Source organism: Saimiri boliviensis, chromosome 3, assembly GCF_048565385.1.
Source record: "Saimiri boliviensis isolate mSaiBol1 chromosome 3, mSaiBol1.pri, whole genome shotgun sequence".
Lineage (NCBI taxonomy): Eukaryota > Metazoa > Chordata > Mammalia > Primates > Cebidae > Saimiri > Saimiri boliviensis.
In genome coordinates, this window is record NC_133451.1 from 178,839,368 (window position 1) to 178,867,193 (window position 27,826).

The 27,826-nt window shown below is 39.1% G+C and overlaps 1 protein-coding gene across 1 annotated transcript in view; it reads right to left on the bottom strand.

Annotated features, from left to right (window-relative positions):
* The window catches only part of ANXA10 (annexin A10), a 92,477-nt gene that overhangs the window by 21,353 nt on the left and 43,298 nt on the right, over positions 1-27,826 (bottom strand). The window contains exons 3-6 of the mRNA XM_003938715.4: positions 27,604-27,698; positions 3,437-3,550; positions 1,789-1,879; positions 754-833 (exon numbers count right to left, since the gene is read on the bottom strand). Coding sequence (XP_003938764.1) covers positions 754-833; positions 1,789-1,879; positions 3,437-3,550; positions 27,604-27,698 — 380 coding nt within the window. The remainder of the gene's footprint in view (positions 1-753; positions 834-1,788; positions 1,880-3,436; positions 3,551-27,603; positions 27,699-27,826) is intronic.

Consider the following 27,826-nt stretch of genomic DNA (forward strand, 5'->3'; position numbering starts at 1 on the left):
AGGTTTCTCTTCTCACACAGTACTAGATACCTTGTAGAAACTCAGAAATGTGAGTGTGCCCCAAGCCCATGTAGCAGTTTAAAAAATGAATTTATTTCTAAAGTTGGGCACGGTGGCTCATGCTCGTAATCCTAACACCTTGGGAGGCCGAGGTGGGTGGATCACCTGAGGTCAGGAGTTCGAGACCAGTCTGGCCAACATGGTGAAAACACATCTCTACTAAAAATAAAAAAAATTAGCTGGGTGTGGTGGTATGTGCCTGGAGTCCCAGCTACATGGGAGGCTGAGGCAGGAGCATCACTTGAACCCTGGAGGAGGAGGTTACAGTGAGTTGAGATTGCGCCACTGCACTCCAGCCTCAGTGAGAGAGTGAGACTCCATCTCAAAAAAAAAAGAGAGAGAAATAAGTGATTTCTAATTAGAATTATTAATTTTTAACTGAATTGTTTCTAATCTTTTAACTTTTTTGGAATATATAATTAATAATACATACATGTATATTTATAATCCCTTTAGAAGACTAGATTTTTACTTTTTTTGGAAATCAACCTGATACATTATCCATATTTGTCTTTATATTCAACTCAAGTTTCTAGTTGAGCACTTTGACATGGCTTCAGAAAATGTTACTACACAGAATTTACTGCTGAACTGTAATATACTGGAGTTTTCTCTTCTATTTTGTTTCTTGGCAATGGCATATACCTATTTTTTTAAATAGTGCAAAGTAGTGTGAATTTTGAAATGCCATACCTGGACCAAGTTCATGAGAGTATCTCTGAAGTGTCCTGAGGTCTCTGAATAAATGTCCTCTTGAAGGTTATTGCTGTATTCTGTGTAAGAAATCATGTTAAAGGTATGATTTATCATTGAACCATGTATCTGTGTGTTTTCAATAAGTTAATACTATTTCCCAGTTGTGACTGGGAAGTCCAGGAAATATAGTAAACCTGTGGATATTTCTTTGTTAATAAAGTGTCTGTCAAAGAATTCTGTTACCAAATGGTAACATAAGCATGGGACTATTTTTAAAAAAATCTTTATTCCCAAATTGAAAAACAGAATTGAGAGTCATTTCACATTTTCTAATTCTCAAAATTCAGAATTATGCATTCTATTTCCACAGACTGCTGTCCAGCCCAATACTTTTAATAAGGGCTTCATCTCATTTTAAAATGTTAGTGAAAGTCCTTACTTTCTGTTCAGAAAAGTCTTGTTTGTGTTTGAATGCAATAGAGATGACTGTCTGAAACATTTTCTTGACACTCTATGTCACATAATACATAAAGCAATAGAACTTACTGCATTATACCTTTTTGAAAGTTAAAATAGTTACCCTTTCTACTTCTGAAATGTATAAATATCTGATTTTAAGGTAAATTACAGGAATGGGAAATTTATGTAAAGAGAATCAGATATATTTGTAGAATTCACTGAGCCATTACTATACTGTATTTTTTCTATGTACTGGGTCTTTCCAGGGTAAGAGATGAAACGCCCCCTGAATTAAAGTGTGGGACACTTTCCTGTCTTAGTGAAAACGTTCACCTCATGGAGGCTTGTGGTTATTTTCCTGGAAAATTAGCTTAACTTGACTGTCTAGGGAACGGTTTCATTTTTAGTGCACTAATCGTTAATTTTACCTAATGAGTTTCTTGGTTTCAGTGAGTCCTATGTTAAATGTAAGACTGTCTTAGAGAATTCTTTAAAATACATAAACTGGAATATTTAAGGTGTTACAATGTTCATATAAGTGTAAAACATATTCACATATGTATATTTCCTTACGCAAGCAGTAGGCTTCTCGCATCTGGAAAATTTCTCCATTTGTTCTTGAAGCTAGTATTTCAATGAGGCAATTCTCATCAGTGCCTACTCCCTAGAGAAAGGAAAAAAGAGATAAGTGCAAGGATATTCTTACTGCGAGTAAGAGCACACTTTTTATAGAAGAAAGGGATATAGCATTTCCAGTGTTTTGAGAGGTGGCAGGGGCAAGGAAGTGTGTTTAGGATCAACGTAGGCACAACCTCAGCTCCAGCTTTGCCATTTACTGCCTATTTGACCCTTAGGAATTAATATTATCTGCAGGAAACTCTGTTTCTTCATTTAGAATAAAACAGTATGAGCATTTCTAAACAATGCAGAGAAAGACATGTTCAAGTGATGCTCATGGCACTGAGCATTTCCATTTGCTGTTGGAATGAAATTTGCTATTCCACTTGCTGCTGAAATATCAGTTCTTCAGAAAGCTGACATTAAAATACAGGTTTTCTAATTTGCTGAGAATATCTTAGGGACCTGGGCCTACCTCTCTAGATGTGGAATTTTGTACAATTTGCATAAATATTTGGACAGAAGTTTTCTGTGGTCTCTTGCACATATTGGTCTGTGAAAACGATCTTAAAGATAACACACCTTTTTAAGGAAAGCCTCAGAAATCCTTAGCATTCTATTAAATATTGACAAAAATCCCCTTGTTTAATCAAAGCCAACATATAAACATACAACTTCATTTTAAAAATCACTTCTAGACACATAATTTTGCAAGACACAGGAATTGACATGCAACATTTGTTGAAAGTGATTAGCTAAAATTCACACAATTTTTGTACAATGCGTATTTGGTTCAGTAAATATGATGGCCGAAATCCGTGTCCTTTATTTTTTCCTGTTGCCTCTTTTCTGTCACACACTGTTCACAGATTGTGGTGATCTGGTCCTTGGCAAGCATCACACTGGAATGATTTCAGCAGTTCTGCAGGTGCTTAACATCTGCATTTGGAAAGAAGTAAGGCCAAGGCCCTCTTTGTTTTTTGTCCCTAGCCAAGAAAATCTGTAACAAACCCACAGTGAACCTATTTCATGGAAATGACTTTCCCGTAAGAAAGACTGATTCTAATTCTTCTGAATTAAAATTCTGATACACTTGAGCAAAAAAAAAAAAAAAAAAAAAAAGAATTGTTTCTATAAAGAATGAACTTCAGATCATAAAAAGAAAATATAAAGATGTCATCTATATATTGTCTCTTATTTAATATCCTCTTTTGACTTAATCGAATTTTTATAAATAACGTAACAAGGTTCACATCATTTTCAATACATTCTCCTCAAGATAGAAATACGTACTCAGACAAATCTCAATAGCCCTGGAGGCTTGTTCACTTTTCCTTAGGTCAGCATTGGATCTGGCTCAGTAAGTTTGTGACTTAGTACAACAAAAAACCAGGTTGATCCTAGCCACTGAGCCCAGGAGGCTCCAGCTTCCTAACAAGGCCACTTCCTTGACCACAACACATTCAGTGTTACATCGTTGCTTAGATATCCCTTCCCCTCTCTTTGATCATATACGTATGTAGGAGCATCACAGGAAAGTTTCCCCTTGATTGAAATACTGGCCTGTACTTGTTATAGGCATATTTTTGGATCAGATCACTACCTTCATGGCATGCCAGAGCTCATGAGCATCATACGATGGTGGTGGGTACATGAGGCCAACCATCACGTCTTTGAAGTGATTTGAAAGCTGCTCCTTCAGATCCCCAATCAGGTCCTGTGGAAGAAAAAGTATATATTTTTATTATATGTTATCAAATTTACAAGAGAAATGAGATAAGGGCAGAAAGTCTTTCAATATTCTCTTTTTCCCATCATTTAATAATAACATAATAACAAGTCTGATCCACGTGTATATGTATGGGTTATATGAGATGATGAACTTGAATCACCCCTGCATGACATAGCATATGCACGTTGTAGTCGTATGAACATAGAATGATTTTCTTTCTCCAGCCCCAAACTCCAACTCCTCTTTTGATCTTGTTATGAAAATATGTAAAAGTTAAAACTTAAACACATTTAATTGGCATCCTTGGTTTTCTTGTGTGGAATTACTGAAACATTAAGAAAATAAACACTTTATTTTATTTTATCATTGCAGCAGTCTCTTTTAGCAGAAGTCCCTGGTTATATTATTGCCAAACAGCTTATGTAAATTCATTAAGTAGTGTGTTAGCAGTCTTAGAACTTTCTTCAAATAGCAAGCAATATTATTTTAAATATTGAAAGTTAAGCATTTAAAGAGAAATACATGCATACTAAATTTTTGTGCTGTAAAAACAGACATAAAAATATAAAAGTGATCATTTAAATTTTTTGCATTTTATTTGACAAATGTAGAGTGGAATTAAAAAATATATATGCTTTTCCTGTACACCAACAACAGGCAAGCCAAGAGCCAAATCATCAATGAACTCCTATTGACAATTGCTACAAAGAGAATAAAATACCCAGGAATATAGCTAACAAGGAAAGTGAAGGATCTCTTCAAGGAGAGCTACAAACCACTGCTCAAAGAAATGAGAGATGAAACAAACACATGGAAGAACATTCTATGCTCATGGATAGGAAGAATCAATATCATGAAAATGGTCATACTGGCCAAAGTAATTTATAGGTTCAATGCTATTCCCATTAAACTCCCATTAACATTCTTCATGGAATTAGAAAAAAAAACCTATTTTAAAATTCATATGTAACACAAAAAGAGCCTGAATAGCCAAGTCAATCCTAAGCAAAAAGAACAAAGCTGGAGGCATTAAACTATTTAGCTTCAAACTGTACTACAAGGCTACAGTAATCAAAGTAGAATGGTACTCGTACAGGTACAGACATACAGACCAGTGGAATGAATAGAAAGCTCAGAAATAAGACCATACACTTACAACCATTTGATCTTTGACAAACCTGACAGAAACAAGCAATAGGGAAAAGATTTTCTATTTAATAAATGGTGCTGGGAGAACTGTCTAGCTATATGCAGAAAACTGAAACTGGACCCCTTCCTTATGTCCTATGCAAAAATTAACTCAAGATGAATTAAAGACTTAAATGTAAAATCCAAACTATCAAAAACTTAGCAAAAAATCTAGGCAATACCATTGAGGACATAGGCACAGGCAAATATTTTATGATGAAAATGCCAAAAGCAATTGCAACAACAGCAAAAATTGACAAATAGAATCTAATTAAACTAAAGAGCTTCTGCACAGCAAAATAAACTATCATTAGAGTGAACAGGCAGCCTACAGAATGGGAGAAAGTTTTCGCAATCTATCCATCTGACAAAGGTCTAATAATCAGAGTTTGCAAAGAACTTAAACAAATTTATAAGAAACAAACAACCCCATTAAAAAATGGGCAAAGGACAATAAAGAGCCTACCACCCAAAAAAAGCCCAGGTCCAGATGGGTTCACAGCCGAATTCTACCAGACATACAAAAAGGAGCTGATACCATTCCTTCTGAAACTATTCCAGACAATCCAAAAAGAGGGAATCCTTCCCAAATCATTTTATGAGACAAACATCATCCTGATACCAAAACCCGGCAGAGACTCAACAAGAAAAGAAAATTTCAGGCTAATATCCATGATGAACATAGATCCAAAAATCTTCAATAAAATACTGGCAAACAGATTGCAACAGCATATCAAAAAGCTCATCCACCATGATCAAGTAGGATTCATCCGGGGATGCAAGGCTTGTTCAACATATGCAAGTCCATAAACGTAATTCACCACATAAACAGAACCAAAGACAAAAACCACGTGGTTATCTCAATTGATGCAGAGAAGGCCTTTGACAAAATTCAACAACCCTTCATGCTAAAAACCCTCAATAAACTAGGTATTGACAGAACGTATCTCAAAACAATAAAAGCTATTTACGACAAACCAACAGCCAATATTATACTGAATGGGCAAAAACTGGAAGCATTCCTTTGAAATCTGGCACTAGACAAGGATGCCCTCTCTCACCACTCCTATTCAATATAGTACTGGAAGTTCTAGCCAGAGCAATCAGGCAAGAAAAAGAAATAAAGGGTATCCAAATTGGAAAGGAGGAAATCAAATTGTCTCTATTTGCAGATGACATGATTGTAAATTTAGAAGACCCCATCGTCTCAGCCCAAAATCTCCTGAAACTGATAAACAAATTTAGCAAAGTCTCAGGATACAAAATCAATGTGCAAAAATCACAAGCATTCCTATACACCAGTAACAAACTTAAAGAGAGCCAAATCAAGAACAAACTGCCGTTCACAATTGCTACAAAGAGAATAAAATATCTAGGAATACAACTAACAAGGAAAGTAAGATCTTATCCATTTTTAATGGCTGCATAGTATTTCATGGCATATTTGCTTTATTTTTTTTTAGGATTCATTTTTTTAAAGATCATATCTTTTGCGGAGACATGGACAGTTGGAGGCTATTATCCTCTGCTATCCTCTGCAAAGTAACACAGGAACATAAAACCAAACACTGCATGTTCTCACAAGTGGAAGCTGAATGATGAGAACACATGGACACATGGAAGGGAATAACACACACTAGGACCTGTTAAGGGCGGGAGAGCATCAGGAAGAAAAGCTAATGGATGCTGGGGATAATATCTAGGTTATAGGTTGATAGATACAACAAACCACCATGGTTTATGTTTACGTATGAAATAAACCTGTACATCCTGCATATGTATCCCTGAACTTAAAATAAAATTTGACGGGAAAAATATATATGCTGAATTTATTTTCTATAGAGTTACCAAAAAATCTGAATGATGTTTAGAATAATCTCTCACTAAAGTGTGTAAAGTATATTTAGTTTTACTTAAAAAATTGCAATATTTTAGTTGTGAGGTGGTTCAGTATTAGAATTCAAGTAAAAGATGCCTCATTGAAATAACAAGGTAATCCTAATTTTCATTTTATTTGGCATAATCCAACAACACCTTTCATATGCTGTGGATTTTATTTTTTAGTAGATAAAATCATTATAAGAAAAGAGAAAATACAAAATACCAATACTGGAAGTGTAAGAGTTGTGTATATGTATACCATAGACACTAAGGGGTAAAAACAGAAAATTATAAACACATTTATGTCACTATATTTTAAAATTTAGTTGAAATGGACAAATTACAGAATAAATACAAATTACTAAATAGTCTCAAGCATAAATAGAAAATCTTGATTGCCCAATGTCAATTAAAGACATTGAATTTGTAGTTAATGCTCCCTCCTAGCTCTAGACCCAGGTGGAATCACTAATGTAATCTATCAAGCCACTAAGGAAAGAGTAAAGTAAATCCTGTACAAAGTCTTGAAAAAAAATTAGTGGATGATAGAAGATTTCTCATTTTACTTTATCTGCCAGCATTGCCGTAATAAAAAATCAAAATAAAAACTTTATATATTTATAAAGCACATCTAGTAATACATAAAAAGAATGACACCTAATAAGCAAGTAGCGTTGATCCCAGGAATGCAAAGCTGGTCTGCATTTGAAAATTAATCAATGTAAAATTTCATTTTAGCAGTAGAAAGAGAAAAGGTATATGATGATTTCAATAGAAGCAGTGTGTTGGTCCACTTTGTGTTGCCGTAAAGAAAAACCTGTAGCTAGGTAATTTACAAAGAGATTTGATTGCTTTATGGTTCCGCAAGCTGTTCAAGAAGCAGGGCACCAGTGTCTGCTTCTGGTGAGAACTCAAGAAGCTTACAATCATGGCAGAAGGCAAAGAGAGAGCAAAAGCTGGAGAGAGGAACTGCCAGGCTCCTTAAGAACTCATTACTAATCCAAGCACTTTGGAGGCCAAGGCGGGCGGATCACCTGAGGTCGGGAGTTCAAGACCAGTCTGACCACCATGGTGAAACCCTGTCTTATACAAAAAAAAAAAAAAAAAAAAAAAAAGAACTCATTGCTGAGAGAAAGAGCTCTTAAAGAGGAATCTGCTCCCATGACCCAAACACCTCCCTCCAGGCCTACCTCCAGCACTGGGGGTCACATTTCAACATGAGATTTGGAGGGGGCACATCTCTAAACCAAATCACGTAGCAAAAGCATTTGAGAATGTTTAACACACAATCATAATTTTAAAAAAAGTCTTAGCAAAGAAAGAAGGAATCTTTCTCAACCTGATAGAGGACATTTATGAAATTTCTGCAGGGAAGAGGATACCAGTTTATCCTCTAAGATTAAGAGCAAGGCAAGGATGTCTGCTCTTACTGATATTCTACTGGAATTTGTTCTAGAGGTATATGCTTAAAAAGAAAAACTAAAACTTGAAATCTTCTCAAAGAAAGTCTAGAAAAAAATCTTTGCAACTTGGTGTAGACAAAAAGTTCTTAGATTGTGCATAAAAGTATAAACAATATATGAAAAAAGGATGAATTTAACTTCTTTGAAATAGAAACTTTAAATTTTTGAAAGGAACTTTTAAGAAAGTAAAAGCAAACCACAATTATCACTTCACATATTTGACAAAAGACTTGTGCCCAGAAGATGTAAGAATCTTTTAAAACTCAATAATAAGACATTCTAATGAAAATATGGAAAAGAGCTTTCACCTAACACTTCCCCAAATAAAACATGCAAACTGGGAATAAGCCTGTGGAATGGTTAAATATTTTCATGCTTAAAACATTAGTCATTAGACTAATGGAAATTAAAACCATCATGAGGTACCACTACTTATTCTCTAGAATGGCTAAAGTTAAAAGACTGATAATACCAGGTGTTGGTAAGGATGTAGATCATTTGGAACTGCCATCACTGATGAGAATGTAATATATTGCAACCACTTCAGCAATCTCTTGTGTAGTTTCTCATGTGTTTAAACATATTTTTAAAACAGTCTATCAAATCCACTCCTCAGCATTAACTAACAAAACTGAACATTTATGAACTCACAGAACATGAATATTTATAGCACATTTATTCATAATAACCCCAAATTGAAAATGACCTAAATGTCTATCATCAGGGAAATGACTAAATAAATACTGATATATTTATGTGCTAGAAAAACACTCAGCAATAAAAGAAAATGAACTAGTACTACACAAATGAATGTTAAAAACATTCTTCTGAGAAAATGAATCCAGATACAAAAGAGCACATATTACATGATTACATCTATATTAAATTCTAGAAATAGCAAAAATTTATCCATTTAGACAAGTAGAAGGCAGATCAGTGGTTGCTTTCAGCAGGAGGATGTCAAGACACAGCCTGCAAAAGAGCAGGCACAATATCTGGGGTATTAAAATGTTGTATACCTTGACTGTGCTGCGTCCAAACTGAATTAACATAAATGATTTTTACATTACAGAAATTGTACTTAATATTGTGAATTTAAAGTTTAAAATGTTGTTTTGGCATCTATAAAGTGAATATTTTCTAAATCTTCAATTTACTTATTTCAGATATATATGCCATACCACTTAATCGCTGGTTTCAAATTATTTATCAGGTAATGTAGTAATTTTAGCTATTTTTTTCACAGTAATATACCTCAGGAAAAATGTGAACTTCATCATTAATATTGGTGGCCTAGAGGAATGATTCTTTAATAGGACTGGGGATAGAGGTGACATGAGAATCCTAGGTAAGAGGAAGAGTTTGTAAAATTATTCAAAATTAATAGAGTCTCCTGTTTGGAGGCCAGGTGTATGTCCCTTTACTCCAGCTAAACATCACCAAGATGGATAAAAACAAGAAATTAAAAGCACTTAAAAGCAATGTGATCATCAACTATATATATATATTACCAAGGGTTCACATGGGACCTTTAAGGGCAAGGCATTGAAACTTACAGAATTGTAGGAATGTATAGATGAGAGATATTATTAATAAAATGAAGGTTTGTGGAAAGCGTTGTGAGGTAAGCCTTGAGAGATGAAGTGGGATTTGATCAGGCAAAGGCTTAGGAGATACCAACAGTAAATAATGTTTCAAGACAGAGAAGGTACTGTTCTGGGTAGAGCAGAATGTGCATGTGAAGCTAGCTCTCAATAAATGTTGGATTGATTTAAAATCTGAATATTTTAGAAGAGACTTTGGATGTCCGTTACTCCAACCTCCCTTGTAGTGCAAAGGATATTCTATGAGGCCCTAATAATGGGAAGTTGAGTAGGCCAGGCAGAAGAATGTAATGATTATCATAACAACTAGTATTTACTGAATACTCAATATTTTCCAGACAGTATTCTGGCATATTAGAATAACTGTAACAATTTATTACAACAACCCTATGAGTTAGGAACTGTATTCATTCTACTATGTAGACAAGAAAATCAGACACACAAAGGTGACATAGCACCATAGAAAGCCACTAATTATGTGCCACCAAAGTGACAAACGTAGCAAGTTGGTGGTACATGTGGCATGTTTTAGGCATTTATTAATAAATCTGGTGGCAGTGTGTTGAAGGTTTGAATGCAAGTGGATCAATTAAATACATTTTTATTTCTGCAGAATAGTGGTACTTGGCAGTTGACAGAACGGTAGAAACATTAAAACGATCATCTCTTCCATGAGTCTCCTTCTATATCTAAGTGAAGTTGATTATTTCTCGGCCATCACTGCTTTATCTTTGCGTTTATTACACTATATTTCAATGACCACATTATATGATAAACATATGTGCATATTTCCCCCAAGAGTCTATCAGGACATGGACTTTCTAACAAATTCTTCAAAATTCAGCATCTGGCTCTAGCAAAGTACTGAGTGCACAAAATATGTAGAGTACAGTGTATGAATAATTCATAAATATGAATATATAAGCACATGAAAGAATAAATGGATGAATGTGGATAGCGAAAAACGTGGTAAAGGATTAAAAAAGCAACCTTCAAGCTGAAGATGATGAAAACATCACAAAAGTTTGTTGTTTAACCTTTAGTCACATTTCTTTATCACTACTCCCACCCCATACATTCACCACTCCCTTTACGTATTATATTTTTATATTAATATTGAACGATAGACTGAGATTAGTAGTGCCACTAGATGGCGCTTGTATCTCTGTTTTTAACGCAGAGGCGTGTGTGTGTGCGCGTGTGTGTGTGCGCGTGCGTGTGTATACATAGTTATAGTTACAGTGAACATAGCTATAGTAAAAAAAAAAAGAAATGATATAGTTTTAGGAAAAGAAACAATCTCAGATATCATCTAATGTTAGAATGCACAGGTTCCGGAGGTGGGGTGTCTAGGCTCGAATCCTGACTGCAAAATAGCAGCTGTGATATTCCAGATATGTTACTTAACTTCTTTGTGTCTGTTTCCCAATCTGCAAAGTGAAAAGAATCACAGCACCTGCCTCGCAGGGTGGATATAAATGTTAAAAGGCTGAACTCAGGTAAAATTCTTAAAATACTTTACGGCATATTATAGGCATTCAATATACGTTTTTCCAATCCCACAAAACGCTAAGTCACTTGTGGCAAATAAAACATGATCAGTTAGTGTCAATGCCAATATTAGCTTGTTTCCCTCTGTCTCGTGTCCCCGTCTTTGTCTGTGTGTCTCTCTCTCTCTCTACCTCACAGTTTTGCCCGTATTTCTTGCAACTTTTGCTATCTCTCAAGCTTGTTCAACCTGCCTTATTTTGTTGTTATTCTGTTTTGTTTTGCTTTTGGCTTTTAGCAGCTTGAAGCCATGGTTTTCAGTCTCTCTCTCTAGTGATAAGTGGTTTCCACTTATCACAGAGGGATGGGGAAGGGCCTTTACTGGCCCACCAGAAACAGAAACTAAGGACCCATGGTTGTGCTCTCTCCCTTGGACACCCCTGCTGTATCTGATTGCCCATGGGTTCCATTGTCTCCAACTTACAAATCTATCTAGAAACGGCTGAATTGTTACTACTTTTACTGCTACAACCCTTATCCAGGCTGCCATCATCACTTGCCTTTGTTAATACGATAGCCTCTGGTTGGGCACAGTGGTGCATGCCTGTATGTTGGGAGGCTAAGGTGGGCAGATTGCTTGAGTTCAAGACCAGACTGGGCAGCTTGGTGAAGTTCGTCTCCACAAAAAATGCCAAAAACGTACTGAGTGTGGTGGCATGCACCTATAATTCCAGCTACTTGGGAGGCTGAGGTGGGAAGATTACCTGAGCTCGTGAGGGTGAGGCTGTAGTGAGCTGTGACTGTGCCAGTCTGATGACTGACTGTCTCAAAAAATCATAGATATATTATTTATATATTCAATAAACCCTACGAGTTAGAGTTTATTTACACAAAATATATTTCATATAAATAGAACTTCTGGGAGGCGACTATACAAATATATAATTTATTATATATTTGGATATAATATATATTATATAAAATTATACATATTATAATAAATATATATGACATAACTATATATTATAATAAATATATTATATAACTATATATTACAATATATATTATTATATATATTATAATAAAACTTCAAGTGAGTTTTCCTTCTGTCCTTGCACCTTGCAATCTCCTTCAACACTCCTGAGAGTGGAATCTGGGAAAATAAAAATCAGATTAGTTACTCCTCTGCTCGAAATGTTTTCTCACTCCACCCTGCAAAATAAACTATAGAATTATTTCACACAGTTCATCTTAGAAGAAAATGAACACTCAAAATGTTTTATTCCCGTGTAAATGCCAAAGTCCTTACATGGTCAGCAAGACACATGACCTCTTCTCGGTGACTTCTCTGACTTCATCTCCTGCAGTTCTCCTCACTCCTGATTTCTCTGCTCTGGCTACAGTGAGCTTCCTCCTGAACCCGGAATAGCGGATCTGCTGGCGTCAGGGCGTCTACTTCTGCCCTTCACTCTGCCTTTGATATTCTTCCCTTAGGTATTCACATGGCCTGAGGAAGGAGACTCCTTCCTCTTAAGCTTCTAAGACCCTCAGCCTTCCATATTGCATTTCAAAAGGAGAAGTAATAGTTGAAAATAGAAGGCACAAGGTCAGTGGAGGAGACAGAACCAGACCTGGAGGTTAAAGATCGAACCCCCCACCCTAGTTCCTACTGAGGGACTGTGTTAACTTCTCTTCCCGGGTCCACAAGGGTCCTGGTTTCTTCTTCTTTTTTTTATTTGAAAGGTGGGGTTTCAGCCTGATGGCCAGGCTGGTCTTGAACTCCTGGCCTCAGGTGATCCACCCACCTCGGCGTCCCAAAGTGCTAGGATTACAGGCGTGAGCCACCGCGCCTGGCCAAAGGGCATGGTTCCAAAGGCGAGACCTTCCCAGCGCCATCCCTCCATCCACCGCCCCATCCAGGAACCTGGAGCGCTTTGTCTAACTTTCCCAGGGTGAGCTTCCTTCGTTTAGAAAGCCCACCAAAAGCTCAGAGGGAGGAGGCTTTGATTGCAAGCCAGGCGACCGATCGAATACCAGAGTCGGAGATCAGTCACTGCAGAGGACGTGGGAAAGAACTCCTCTCACAGGATGAGAACGTGAACGGGGCGGGAATCACCTCAAAGTTAAAACCCCACTGCTCCTTGCCTGCTCAGAGTTCCCTCTCTGGCATCCCCTCCCACAACAGCGTGGGAGCGCTCTCTACTCTCTCTCTCTCTCTTTCTGCCCAATAAATCGCTCTCTGCAAAGCTCTTTGGGTCTGATACTTACGTAACTGGTAAGCTCACAGGGCAGCCAGGGCCTCTCTTTCATTCCTGAGGGAAGGGAGCCCAAGAACCTCACGCACCTCAAATCAGGGGGAGCTGAGCCCCGTCCGGAGACCAGGTCACACTACCCTGTCTACAGATCGCAGGCATGGTATGGAGGAACGTTCCCCGGAAGGTATTGTTCTTGCTAAATCATAATTAGACCCACACCTAAGTCACGTACCCCTCGCTTACCTCATCCATCACGACCCTGTCACATGCACCCTTTAAGATTGTGAGCCTTTAAAAGAGGCCAGGATGGGCCGGGCGCGGTGGTTCATACCTATAATCCCAGCACTTTGGGAGGCCGAGGAGGGTGCACCATGCTGTCAAGAGATCGAGCCCATCCTGGTCAACATGGTGAAACCCCATCTCTACTAAAAATACAAAAATTAGCTGGGCGTGGTGGCACGAGCCTGTAATCCCAGCTACTCAGGAGGCTGAGACAGGAGAATTGCTTGAACCCTGGAGGCGGAGGTTGTGGTGAGCCGAGATCGCGCCATTGCACTCCAGCCTGGGCAACAAGAGCGAAACTCCGTCTCAAAAAATGAATGAATAAATGAATGAATGAATAAAAGGCCAGGATGTTCTAGTGGGGGAGCTTGGTTCTTGAAAGGAGAGTCTGCCTGGACTCCCTGAGGAACAAAAAGCCACTTCCTTCCCAGTTCGGCGTTGGAGAGGTTTGTTGGCGGCTGCTCCTGCTTCAGGCCCACCCCTTCTACCCTCTCAGTGAAGCCTGCCGTGTTTATCTTATTCCCCGTCTGCCAGCACTCCCTGTACTTCTCACCTGGATTCTTTTTTCCAAAGCATTTATTGCCTTCTGTGCATGATCTCTCCCAGCCAGGTAGAATAGGTAGAACGTAAGGTCCATCATGGCAGAGCTGTTGGTCGGTTTCCTTCACAGCTATTTCACAAGCCCACAGAACTGTGCCTGCTACATAGCAATCACTTACAGTATAGGTACAAAATGAATGAATGAATGAGTGAGGACTACTTGAAGTTCAACAATTATTTGTTTGGAGTCATTCTTGGCGATTTGAACATAAATATATGAAGGTCCTTATCATCAAGCAGTTTTCTTCAGTGGAGAGAGCAGAGAAATAGTGGAATTACAATTACACCATGATACAAAATTTGGTTAAGTGCTATAGTAGTGGGAGTAGCATGCTATTACCAGGACACAGGAAGAAAATATTACTTTCAGTTGGGAAGATAAATATTGAATAACATGTTTAAATAACTAAACATTGCAAGTTCAAAGCGGAGCCTTCAAATAGGTTCTCTAATTAGAGTATTAAATTCTTGCTTGGACTTACACACTTACACACACACACACACACACACACACACACACACACATATATATATATATACTACTTTTCAAATGCAACCTTTGGAGCGTGACTTTCCCCCGCCTGACTGCCTCTGCTTTCCTGTTTTCTGAAGACTTGCCCTAAAGCGACTCTACTGGAATCACAGCTTGGCCTTACATTAAGCTATTGAGCACTTGTTTGCAAATTGAGCTGTTCTGTGTTGCTGATGTAACTGCAGACTACTCCTGCTGCAGCTATTCTAACCATTTAAATTAAAAATAAAATGGCATTTTCTTATTTCTTATTCCTCTTACCTTTATCTTATTATGGATAAACAGGGGCACGAAATAGAGGTAAAACTAACATTTTTTCTTGTCTGAATATGCTTAGGGTAATAGTTTCCTATGCTTTTCACTTGTATGCCTTTTTTAAAATTATTATTAAAAATGGTATTTGCTATTTAAATATCAATGATGCATGCTGTATAAAGTGAAATTTAGAATGTGTCTTAATTCTACCTCCCTCCCCCAGTGGTCACGATGCAAATACTTGCACAATTTTATATCATATTGAAAAGTAAAATTGAAATCCTAAGTCCCTCAGCTGACTGAATGAACCCCTTCCTGGCCAAGGGGGCCCTAGTGAAATCTTGAAAACTGAGTTCCTGGCAATGATGGATGGCAGGTAGAACAGACGTTATGATACGCCCTCCCTAGCTCACCGCCTCTCTTTCCTGAGAGTTAACAGAAACCAGCCCTTTGGAAAGATTCACTCCACCCCATACCAACCAACCCTCTTACGCTGCCCCTCCTTTTAGTGGTTTAGACAAAACAACCGCTCAGCATTCTTTCCTGGATAGAGACCACCGGCCACTGAGTGGTTCTGGCCAGTCTACGGAGGATGTGGAGAGAGGGTTTTCTGTCCCCTTTTGGGGTCAGAGTGCTGAAAATTCCACCTTCGTATCATGCTAACACCACCATGTTTTGAACGTGGGTCCCACGGAGAGCGATGAAGCTTAACTGCGCATGCGCCTGTTTCTCCTTTTGTAAATATTCATGACTCCTGTAGCTCTTTGAATATGTATCTTCAGCCACCCTGTTCTGCCTAAGTTCATGTCTTATTCTCGTGGCTATCAAACTGTCTATTTCCAGTTTTTGGCAGGAGACGACGCTTCCAAGCCTGTTAGAATGGCCTCCTTGCAGGCTGCAACCTTTTATAAAAAATAAAGCTTTCCTTTCCAGATTTATGAACCTTGTTATTCTTCATTGACAATATCATGACAACGTTTGTGCAAGTTGCTTTGTTACTTTGCAGTGGTAAGAGAATGTTCTTTTCAGTAACTTCTTTTTACAGATATTTTCGCAGTTTACATAATGATATGATTTTCAATAAAATTTGCATTCTTATTTTTTTGTCTGATAATAACACTTGGGTCTTCTAGACAAACGTAGTATATGAAAGTTAAAATGCTCCCCTTTCAAATACCTGATAAAATGTAACAAAAATACTTTAACGGTATGCATCATTCAGAAGAAAGAGAAACCACTGGATGTAAAAATCAGGGAAAAAATGAAAAGTCAGAAGGTAAGCAAGTGAGCTGACCTTGGAGATGAACTTACAGGTGACTGGGGAAAGGAGAGTTTGGTTTTGAGAACTGTTTTGTTTGAGCTTTAATGCCTAATTTAGGGCACTGTATGAGGAGAAGAGAACATTACTGGGCAATGTAACACAGGGAATTAAGCCTGAAACCTCACATATGAGGTTGCCACCCTCAAAGGGTTCTATCTGCAGTAGCAGCATGAACTAGAAGAAAAATAATCATTCAGCATTGAAAGACTGACAGAAAGCTCACGCTCATCACTCCTTGCCTGGGCTTTGAGTGAATGGACATGTTCCCCGATAATCTGAAATAACAGACCTGTGTTTTCCTTGGGCTTGAGGTTCAAATTTATTTTACTCATAGGAACAGAGACCTTCAAGAAGAGAAATCATCATGAAAGCGGATCCTAAACTGGTGATTCTCATGGAACAGAAGAAGCCAATTCAAAACCAGTCTTTAGAAATTCTTGGACACTCCAAAACAGAAAAAGATTCTCACTAAAGAAATAAATACCTAGTAGACTCTGCAACAATCAGAATTGGAACCCCATTGAATTTGAGATTGTTAATAACAATCTGAAGATATGCTATGAAAAAAGTTAACAGATTATTTAAAGAAGGCAAATAAAATTCTAGAAATTAAAAACCATTAGAATTTATTAAGAGTAGCTAACAAAAAACTGAAGATAAAATCAGTGCATTGGCAAAATATATTTTAAAGTGACAAAAAACATTCCATATATGTAGACAAGAAATCTATGGTATGGACATAAAAGACTTGAAAGAGTGAAGAAGAAGGACAGAGTTTGATCTAATAGGATTCACAGTAAGAGAGAATGTAGAGAGAGACACTATTTCCAGTCTTCCATAATATGTGAATCCTCAGCTATTTAGACAAAAATATACAAGCACGTTGAGTACCACACTGAAACTGCAGAATACCAAAATTGAAAACTATCTTAAAAGCATCCAGGGAGGCCAAGGCGGGTAGATCATGAGGTCAAGAGATAGAGACCATCCTGGTCAACATGGTGAAACCCCATCTCTACTAAAAATACAAAAAATTAGCTGGGCATGGTGGCACGTGCCTGTAATCTCAGCTACCAGGAGGCTGAGGCAGGAGAATTGCCTGAACCCAGGAGGTGGAGGTTTCGGTGAGCCGAGATCGCACCATTGTACTCCAGCCTGGGTAACAAGAGCGAAACTCCGTCTAAAAAAAAAAAAAAAAAAAAAATGCATCCAGAGAATAAAAGAATCTATAGAAAAAAGAATGAAAACAAACAAAATAACACCTCTCGGTGTGAGAAGAGCTTTCTCAAAATTGTCGATAAGGACCAGAAAAAGAAAAAATAAAGCTATATTTGCAAGGATATAGGGAAAAATAGCTAGGATTCAGCCCAGAATTCTATAACTATCTAAACCAATATTTAACAATGAGGAAATGATGAAGATATTCTCAGGACAAGACTGAAACAATTTAACATTTGTTTATTTCCAAAAAAAGAAGAAGAAAAGGAACTGCTGATGTATATCCTTTTGAAAAAAATCACGTTGAAACCAGATAGAATTGGTTATTAGAAGAAAAGTGTATAAATAAATAAAAATCACAAATAAAACTAACAAAACACTAACTTACGCAATGGCATAATAATGATTAATTTGGGGAAGTATAAAACAAGGTGGAATAAAAATATTGGGCAATAATAATATGCTGCCTGGGAAATTTCCTCAGCTTTTATGTCAACAGGCAAAAACTTGAGATAAGAGATGTTATCCTGAATATAGGTTAGCAAGTAAGACAGAGTCCATTTTAAATACTGACTCCTTTAAAAAACAATTGTCACGGCTGGGTGTGGTGGCTCACGCCTATAATCCCAGCTCTTTGGGAGGCCAAGGTGGGTGGATCACAAGATCAGGAGTTCAAGACCAGCCTGGCCACGATGGTGAAACCCCCGTCTCTACTAAAAATATAAAAATTAGCCCAGTGTGATGGCGGGTGCCTGTAGTTCTAGCTACTCAGGAGGCTGAGGCAGAGAACTCCTTGAACCTGGGAGCTGGAAATTGCAGTGAGCCAGGATTGCGCCACTGCACTCCAAACTGAGCAACAGAGCAAGACTCTGTCTCATGAAGTTAATAATAATATAATAATATTAACTTTGTTATTTTTATATTTATATTAACTATTATATATTAATTAATATATTAATAATAATAATAATTTTCACCTATGAGTCAAACCCAAGTCAGTCAAAGGGCTCAAACCCCTTGGCTATGAAATAACTGTAGTTCTGACCTCTGACTCAAGGGTCCACAAAGCTGAAACACCTGGGGTCAGTAATGAAGAAGTTGCACCTGATGCAGGACTTTGTATAGCCCAAAACCATTGGAAATTAATTTGATTAAAGTGTGCACAGCCAGGTACAGGAAATCAATGTGTCATGCTGACGGATACAGAGCTGCTCTCTCCATGTTCCCTGATCTTTTCCTTCCGTCTCCCCCAGCTTCTACTGCTTTCAAGAAAAGATGAGTGGGGTTGGGACAGAGATTTTCCTGTTTCCCTTGGGACTAGGACTATGCAGGCTTGCCTTTGGTGGGGCAGGAGGACTCCGGGATATATAAATTTGTTCAATGCAGATGTCCATGTCGCCATTCTACCTGGACCCATAGGTGGAAGTACACCCAAATTCAAAGGATGGGTTTGAGCAAGGTTTAAAATGAAGAAGGAAAGTCAAAAAACCTTATGATTGGAGACCTTTGGACTATTATAACTTCCACTGTTGAATTTACTTGGTATTCATGTTTATTTGTTTCTTCTGTGAATGCTCCTAAATACTGGAGGAAGGCTTTCCATAGGAAAAGAGCATATGTAAGAAGTGCTACTACCGATGACGTCCCATATGCCTAAGGATCACTTTCAGGCACAAGTTTCTGTGATAGATGGTTTGCCGACTGGAGCCTCTGGCGAGGGAGAGCTGCCTCTCAAAGGTGCCTGTTGATGCTTTAAACTTGTTGCCTTCCTGATACTTTTTCAGGTGTATCCCTTTTAGAAAGCAGCTACTGGCCTCTGATTGGACTCTTCTAGAAACTGAATGCCTGATCTATGGAGGCCTCGTGACCCTGATGCCTGACATTCCCAGGTTGGGGTAGGTCAACCGGGACTCATTCACTGACAAGGTGGAAGGAAACCAGCAAGTCTCACCTGTCAAATAGAAGTGACCCTTCGAAGAATCCAGCAGGTCTGGACCCGGCAGTGCCTTGAATTTACATGAAAAAAAAAAAAAATGGCAGCTATTCTTCTGGGGGAAACCAGCTGCTGATTCAGTGGGGGCCACAATCAGTTGCTCTAAATGCCACGGCCTGGTTGGCTGGTGATTCAGATAAGCTGAAATCAGATAGTGTCCACTGTGCTGCTGCGGGTGCTCAACTCAGAAACACCTGTACAAAACTGAAAATGAATGATTCTTGCCCCATGGGAAGACATCAAGGCTATTACAGCTCTCAACAGTGTTCCCCTTAATAAACTCAATCTTTTTACTCACTCTTGGGTTGTTAGGCCTTCTCTTTGGCTACACTTTTGGAAAAACATAACCTGCATATTCAACAGGAGTTTCCTTCTGTAGTCTGTGGGGAAAAATTGCAGGTGCTGGTAACTTTTGTGTTCTTCTTACAGCTGTCCACAGTAAGGGCTGATTCTCTGATGAGACCCATTGGAATCCAGGTGCTGATTTGCCTGCATTGCTCAGACCACGCAATTGCTACCTGGATTCATCATCGGACTGGACATCACAATATACACACCATCAAAAGCTGGACATGTGGTAAAGCATTCTATGTTTCTGATGCCAAGGTTATCACCGCTTGCCAATCTGGTCATTTTTGTCAAAGATTGACTTGTGTTTTTCATGGGAAAGGAAATCACAATTCACTGGACATTACCCCTGCAGTTGTGGCAGAGACTTTGATCACCTCATAGGGCTTCTGTAGGTCCTCACAAATGACACATTTTCAAGTTACAATATTGCTGTTTCAGTTCAATCAGCTGACTTCAGCCACATTGCTGCGTCCATGAAAATAATCTGTGCCCCATGTTTTTGGCTTTCCACACTACTTGCACTCTGACCGTCATGCAGTTTTATTAAAAATGCCACTCAAGTTTGGGCATGTAATCCCAGGACTTTGGGAGGCTGAGGTGGGCAGATCACCTGAGGTCAGGAGTTCAAGACCAGCCTGGCTAAAAGGGTGAAACCTTGTCACTATCAAAAATACATAAATTAGCTGGGTGTGGTGGCTTGCGCCTATAATCCCAGCTACTCAGGAGGCTGCTTGAACCTGGGAGGCGGAGGTTGCAGTGAGCCAAGATCACACCACTGCACTCAAGCCTGGGCAACAGAGCAAGACTCTGTCAATAATAATAATAAAAAAAAAGCCACTCAAAAATAGACTAAGAGTCAAGATATTTGATAGACCTTTGACGCTCTCTGCTGCCCCTAGGCTTCTGGTATTGCTGCCAATTGATCAGCTCAGGAAGATTTCTGACTCTATCTTCTTGACCTTCGTCTGGCCTACTTAGCTCAGTAGGGAAGTCTGGTCCCTGAATTCAGTAGTTTCTGAAAAATAATAACCTCCTTTCAGTTTCCTGGAAAATGACCATGACGGAGGAAGAGGGTCATGTAAACCTATTTTGAAAATTTGGAATTTCACGCTGACCTTTTCTGAGTGTGATGCTTCTCTCTCTTAATACTGAAACCACCTTTGCAAAACTTACAACTGAGACAATGATTATGGTGAAAGAAATCCGGCCTAACTGACTCCATCTTGCTTCTAACTGCCTAGCTGTCCTTGTTAATTCCTGGGCATCTGCTGAACGAACTTTGGGAGGAACTTATCTTACAGTTTAACTTTGAAACAAAGATATCCCTTTTCTAAAACAAATCCCCTAGAATGCCTTTGCAAGACTAACAAATTAGCTACGAGATTAGAAATTATGGCTTAGGAGTCTTGCAGCTGGAGGCTGCACCATTCTGAGCCTCCCTAACTTGTTCCTTGGGATATCATCACTATTATAAAACCAAGCTTAGGTGCTTGAGATATTTTGCAGACCCTGTGCTCAGTGGATTAGCTGGTCTTGTGGTCCCCACCCAGCAGTAAGCTAATTCAGTGAATAGGACGGCTTTCACTCCCTGTGATTTCATATCTGAACCAAGCAGTCAGCACTCCGCACTTTCTGACTCCCTTCCCACCAAATTATCCTTAAAAACCCCAGTCCCCAGGTTTTCAGAAAGACTGATTTGAATAACAGCAGAATGCCAGTCCCCTGTACACTGGCTCTGTGTGAATTAAACTCTCTCTGTTTACATGCCACTGTCTTGATAAATTGGCTCTGGCTTGTGAGTGGGCAAAGGGAACCCACTGGGCGGTTACAACACCAACTTCAAGGTGTCCTGGTTGATCTCCTCGCTGGGTGGTAGCCTCATCAAAAGTGAGCAGAGGAATTCAAATTCAATTCTGGTTCAGTAGGTTGGATTCTCTCTGGAATCTCATCATCATAGATCATAAGGATAAGGATCATTCTTTTGGGAACACTATGTGTGGGGCATCATAGCTTTCTGGAAACTGTATGAAAATGGCTTTATCCCTCTTGTACCTGATCATTCAACATAAAAGTTCTAGGTGTAAGTTGGAAATGATAGAAACAAACAAACAAACAACAAACAAACAAACCTGAAGTTACAGCTACTGGAATGGGACAAGTCAATTTCCTGGTGGTAGAGTAAGAACAACAGCTGGGCATGGTAGCTCACACCTGTAACCCCAGGACTTTGGGAGGCTGAGGTGAGTGATCAGCTGAGGTCAGGAGTTCAAGACCAGCCTTGCCAACATGGAGAATCCCCATCTCTACCAAAATACAAAAATTAGCTGGGCATAGTGGCACGCTCCTGTAATCCCAGCTACTCAGGAGGCTGAGGCAGGAGAATTGCTTGAACCAGGAAGCAGAAGTTGCAGTGAGCTGCGATGGCACCATTGCACTCCAGCTTGGGCGACAGAGCAAGATTGGCTAAGACTATTACAAGATAGGTTGCCCTGGGCTTCCTCCTATGGTCAGCTGAGGGGTATCTGGAGCTCCAGCATAAGCCTTAGAGTGAGTGACAACTTTAGATTAGTCCCCCTCGAGTAGTCGACAATTGAGCAAAACCTGGAAAGACGTGAGGTGATTAACAGTGCTAATATCTGCTCTTCTAAGTCAGTGTTTGCTCCATTGAGAACAGCGGGCATTACTGAGAAACCGTGGAAGAGACAGTGTAAGAGTCACATAACCTTGGTTCAAGTTTTACCTTTGGGCAAGTGAGCCCCGGTGCTAAATTGCTTAACCAACAGTGCGGGCTAAATGAATGACAGACACCAGCATATGTTAGAGTAGATAGTCCCTGTTTTAGGTGAAAACTGAGAACATGTAGTTCATCAATGCTGAATTTAAACTCCTTCAAGAATCACTGTGTGTCCTTCTCCCCATCTGCAAGGGAATTCCATTGTTCTCTTCCACTGCATTGCTTTTAGCTAGCACTTGCTTTGGTGTGGAAGGTTGGAAGTGACCTCATGAATTATACTGATAAATATGTCAATCAGCGGAATTCCAAGTGGATTTTTAGTTGAGTCTAGGGATTAGTTTCTGCAATAGGTAAGGCAAAGCTGATGAAATTCAGCCACTCTGCACCAATGTAAAATGTCAAGGAAGAAGTGTTTATGGAGCATGCTGAGAATTTCACTTCACTCAGCACTCAGAAAATAGTGCTTTCAACTCTTGAGTATTCTTGTTAATATAAATTAAAAATATCATTTGATTAGCGTGGGGGCTAATGTATACATTCTCACCACAGAGATACACCTAGTCCTAAATGTAAGCAGAAGTAGATGTCAAGAAGATCTTACTGATGGTCAGTGATATTTACCTGGTAGCAGCCAGGGCAAGGATGAGAGAACAGAGAAATCTAGGCAATTGGTATGGATTCATTTTAACTACAGAGTGGATAATGAAAGGGTGTTTTTCCTTTTCTTTAAAAAAAAAAGCAAATAGGCACAATACAATTTCTTAGATGCACTGATTCTGTAAACAAAACGCCTCTTTTATGCCAGACCTGAGCTGAGCTCTGGAGGGAGAGCAGCAAATAATATAGTCCCTGGTTTTCCGGGAGATTACAGTGTTGTTGGCAAGATGTAAAAGTGAACCAGCAAAACTCAATATGGCAAGGGCCATGGTAGCATTATACACAAGGACCTCTTGGAACCAGGCAAGAAACAGCTCGTCAGAGCAGAGGGTGAGTGTGACAGGCTGCCCAGAACAGCCAAGGCATGCCTGCGTGTTATTGCAGGAGTTGCAGCTAGATGTGCCTTCACGATGTCATTCAATAACATGAATTAAGCAATCTTGGTTTGCTAGACAGAAATTTGTGGTAAGCTCTAGGATGAACAAGAATCATCCCAGCTCTCAAGGATTTAGACCATGGTAAAGTGAAACAGATACAAACAAGCTCACAGATGTGTCATTACCGTGAGGAAGTTACAAAAAGGATGTGTTACATGGACACAGGGAGGGGAGCACTACACACTGGGGTCTGTTGGGGGGGAAATAGGGGAGGGACAGTGCGGGGTGGGGAGTTGGGGAGGGAGAGCATGGGGAGAAATGCCAGATATAGGTGATGGGGAAGAAGGCGGCAAATCACACTGCCACGTGTGTACCTATGCAACTATCTTGCGTATTCTTCAAATGTACCCCAAAACCTAAAATGCAATAAAAATAAAATTAAATTAAAAAAAAAGAAAATAAAAGGATGTATTAGCAGTGAGGTCTGTGGCACTTGTTCTGGTGGGGGGCTGCGAGGTCTTGTGTTCAGTATCTGGAAGGATGATAGATGTTCAGCATGTGATACCAAAGTCAGGTTATTGAAGACAGATGCAGCAACAGGACTGGAGACGAGGGGCAGGCGTGGTCAATGTGAAGAACTACAAGTAGAGCAGTTCCATTTGGCTGCAGGTGAAAGGTGTTAGGAAAGGGGAGAGGGATGAAGACAGAGGGCAGAAACAAAGCAAGCGAGGCTTTGTGAGCCCTGGGGAGGCATTAGGTTATTTCCATGTGTTAGAGTAGGCAGATAGCTAGACCTGTGCAGGTGGGGGAGCCCTTGAGAAAGGAAAAGCTTGGGAAGACTCAGGCCCCAGGGACCACCCACCATTTACATATTAATAGCATCTCTAATGCAGGAGTGGGTAGACAATTTGTCAATTGAAAGCAGAAAGAAGAAAAAAAGGCAAAGGAGAAATGAATAAGAGATACATAGGCACAGCAAGTATAAATGTGAGTGCTGTGTGGCCTTCCTGGGGTGGCGGCGATGAGCAATGCAGCCATTAGGTAGAATTCCCATCCAACACCTGCACTGACTAATAGTAAGGGAGGGCCCCGCAGACCTGGTGGAAACTAGGCAGGGAAAGGGTAAAGGCTTACGGCAGAAGCAGGAAAACTAGATTTAAAAAAAAAAAAAAAGCAGAGACTCAAGACAGGCAGGGAAATATCTAGAAAAAATCCAATGCTATAAAACCCAATGCAGGACTCATGGGGTGCTGCTGGCCCATGCTCTTTCAGCAGCTCGCTCTGCCTTACCTTTCAAAATGTCCTGTCTCTTTTCATTTATTTATTTTTAAAATGTATTTTTTTTACTTTAGGTGCATACTATATCTGGCATTTCTCCCCATGTTATCCCTTCCCACCCCCCACTGCCTCTCCCCTACCCCCCCAACTGCCCCCAGTGTGTGATGCTCCTCTCCCTGTGTCTATGTGTTCTTATTGTTCAACACCCACCTATGACTGAGAACATGCGGTGTTTGATTTTCTGCTCTTGTGTCAGTTTGCTGAGAATGATGGTTTCCAGGTTCATCCATGTCCCTACAAAGGACGTGAACTCATCGTTTTTGATGGCTGCATAATATTCCATGGTGTATATGTACCACGTTTTCCCTATCCAGTCTATCATTGATGGGCATTTGGGTTGGTTCCAGGTCTTTGCTATTGTACACAGTGCTGCAATGAACATATGTGTGCATGTGTCTTTACAGTAGAACGATTTATAGTTCTTTTGGCATATACCTAGTAATGGAATTGCTGGGTCAAATGGTATTTCTATTTCTAGATCCTTGAGAAATTGCCACACTGTCTTCTACAATGGTTGAACTAATTTACATTCCCACCAACAGTGTAAAAGTGTTCCTATTTCTCCACATCCTCTCCAGCATCTGTTGTCTCCAGATTTTTTAATGATCGCCATTCTAACTGGTGTGAGATGGTATCTCAGTGCGGTTTTGATTTGCATTTCTCTAATGACCAGTGATGATGAGCATTTGTTCATGTTTGTTGGCCTCATATAGAATGTCCTGTCTCTTTAAATAAACTCTGCTTCCTATTTTCCTTCAAGTAAAGCTTTCTGCTGTCTCTGCATTGTCACTTGGCCCTTATCTTACTCCCGACATGACTAAGGACCGAGGATTCCCCACACTTCTGAGTAATGCATGAACACAGGGATATTTGTAGGGAGAAATAAACATTCAAGGATTAAAGGGGCAAAGTGATGTGTGAAAATGTAGATCTTGAGTCATTCTGGCTTCAGTGTGGGGACAGACCGGAGTGGGAAGGGACTAAGGGTAGCCGGGACCAGTTAGGAGTTTCAGCATTAGTCTGGGCACAAAATGATGAAGATCTAAATTAAGATTGTGTAAGTGAGTTTGAAGAGAGAAATGTGAGAAGAGAAGTAATTTACAGAACTTGATAACTGATTGTAAATGACAAGGGTATTTCAGAGGAGAGAGACAAAGGTGACTTCCAGTTTTCCAGCTGGTGCAATTTAGTGTATCAGCTGCGGTTTTCCAGGAGGTATGAATTATTCAGCAAAACCGAGGGTTTAACAAACTCTGAGACTTTACATGTATAGTGAAAAGTTCTTCACTGGAGTATAAATTCTTTAGTAGATTTTAAATTCCTTGAGTGTAAGTAACTCATTTAAAATTATTTTACTCTGCTTTAGCATACTTTTGTAGAGCTTGATAAAGTAACGTTTTCAGGCTAAATTTAACCTGATATATAAAAAGAAAACATGTATGTAAACCTTTGGCTCAAAAAAAAAGTTACTTAAAAATGACATTTCTTATAGCGCTATGCATATTAAAACAATGTTACATTACCAATGATACAACTTTTATGGTTTTTATATTCTCTTTCAAAAGAAATCTAGTACTGGTGCCAGGGGGACATAAGCTGAGGTAACAGTTTGTATGGAAAAGAAGGTGTAACTGCTCTTCTATTTTGGCTTAATTCAACTAATGTCACTAGTGGAATTGGCTTTTAGATTATTAACTCAATCTAAAGCTGAGGGCTATCTTTTATTTCATGTATTAATTATAGTTGTTCAAAGACTGGGATTTAGAGGTGGAGTAAATTTGCACGGAGTAACTCTACAGAAAACGTTTATGCTAGTGTTTTATGGATAAACCTCAGCTGATGAGGTAATTGCCCTTTTGGCCTGAAGAGTTTTTGTTCTGAATTTGTGGTTTAAATGCATAACACAAGCAGGGAGTCTTTAATGGTAGTTGCTTTGAAATTAGAGTGTGATTACTTTAAAACACTATGGATAGTTGTATTGCCTTAAACTATTTTTAAACTGCCATTCTTTTTTTAATGGTCTCTATAGCTGCATGCCAGTGAAAGGAAAAGCTAGTAGAGAATTCACTTTGGTTGAGAATTAGGTGAGGACCTGCAGAGAATTGCAGGAAAAGCTGTTATTTTTTGACCTGGTGATCATTAGTTTTTTATAAGCCTTCCCTACAGCTCTAGGCAGGGGCGTTTCCAATACAACACTTGAAGCCTAATTGGACCCACTGGCAATGTAAGTTTATCAAAACTTTTCATTTGGGGACACTGAATGATTCTGGGGAAAGAACTTGTGGTCACTGGTCACTGTGAGTGTGAACATATTTCACATGCATATTTGTTTCATAATATAGATTTCATTCCCTGAAACATGTTTGAGGAGCATGAACTGTTTCTGACATACAATGGTATCTGAGAGGCTTGCAATCTGAGATTAAAAAAAAATAAGTCCGATTCTCTGTGAGTCTTTCAGGAGATTGCCCTAGAAATAGGTCAAGATAAAGTGACCTTACCCGGCCATACATGCTCTTGTATGCCTCTGCAATCATCAGCCTTTGTGCATTGCAGCGCTGAGTTAGAATGTTGATCAGCATGTCTTTGTCACAGTCTGGAAAAGAATAATACTTAAAGATTAGCAAAGTTGCTACTTTGTAGTTAGGAAGAATCCATTTTCTAGGGATCATAAACAGTGTGCAAGCATTATCCTTGATGGCATTTTACAGCAGGGAACAATTT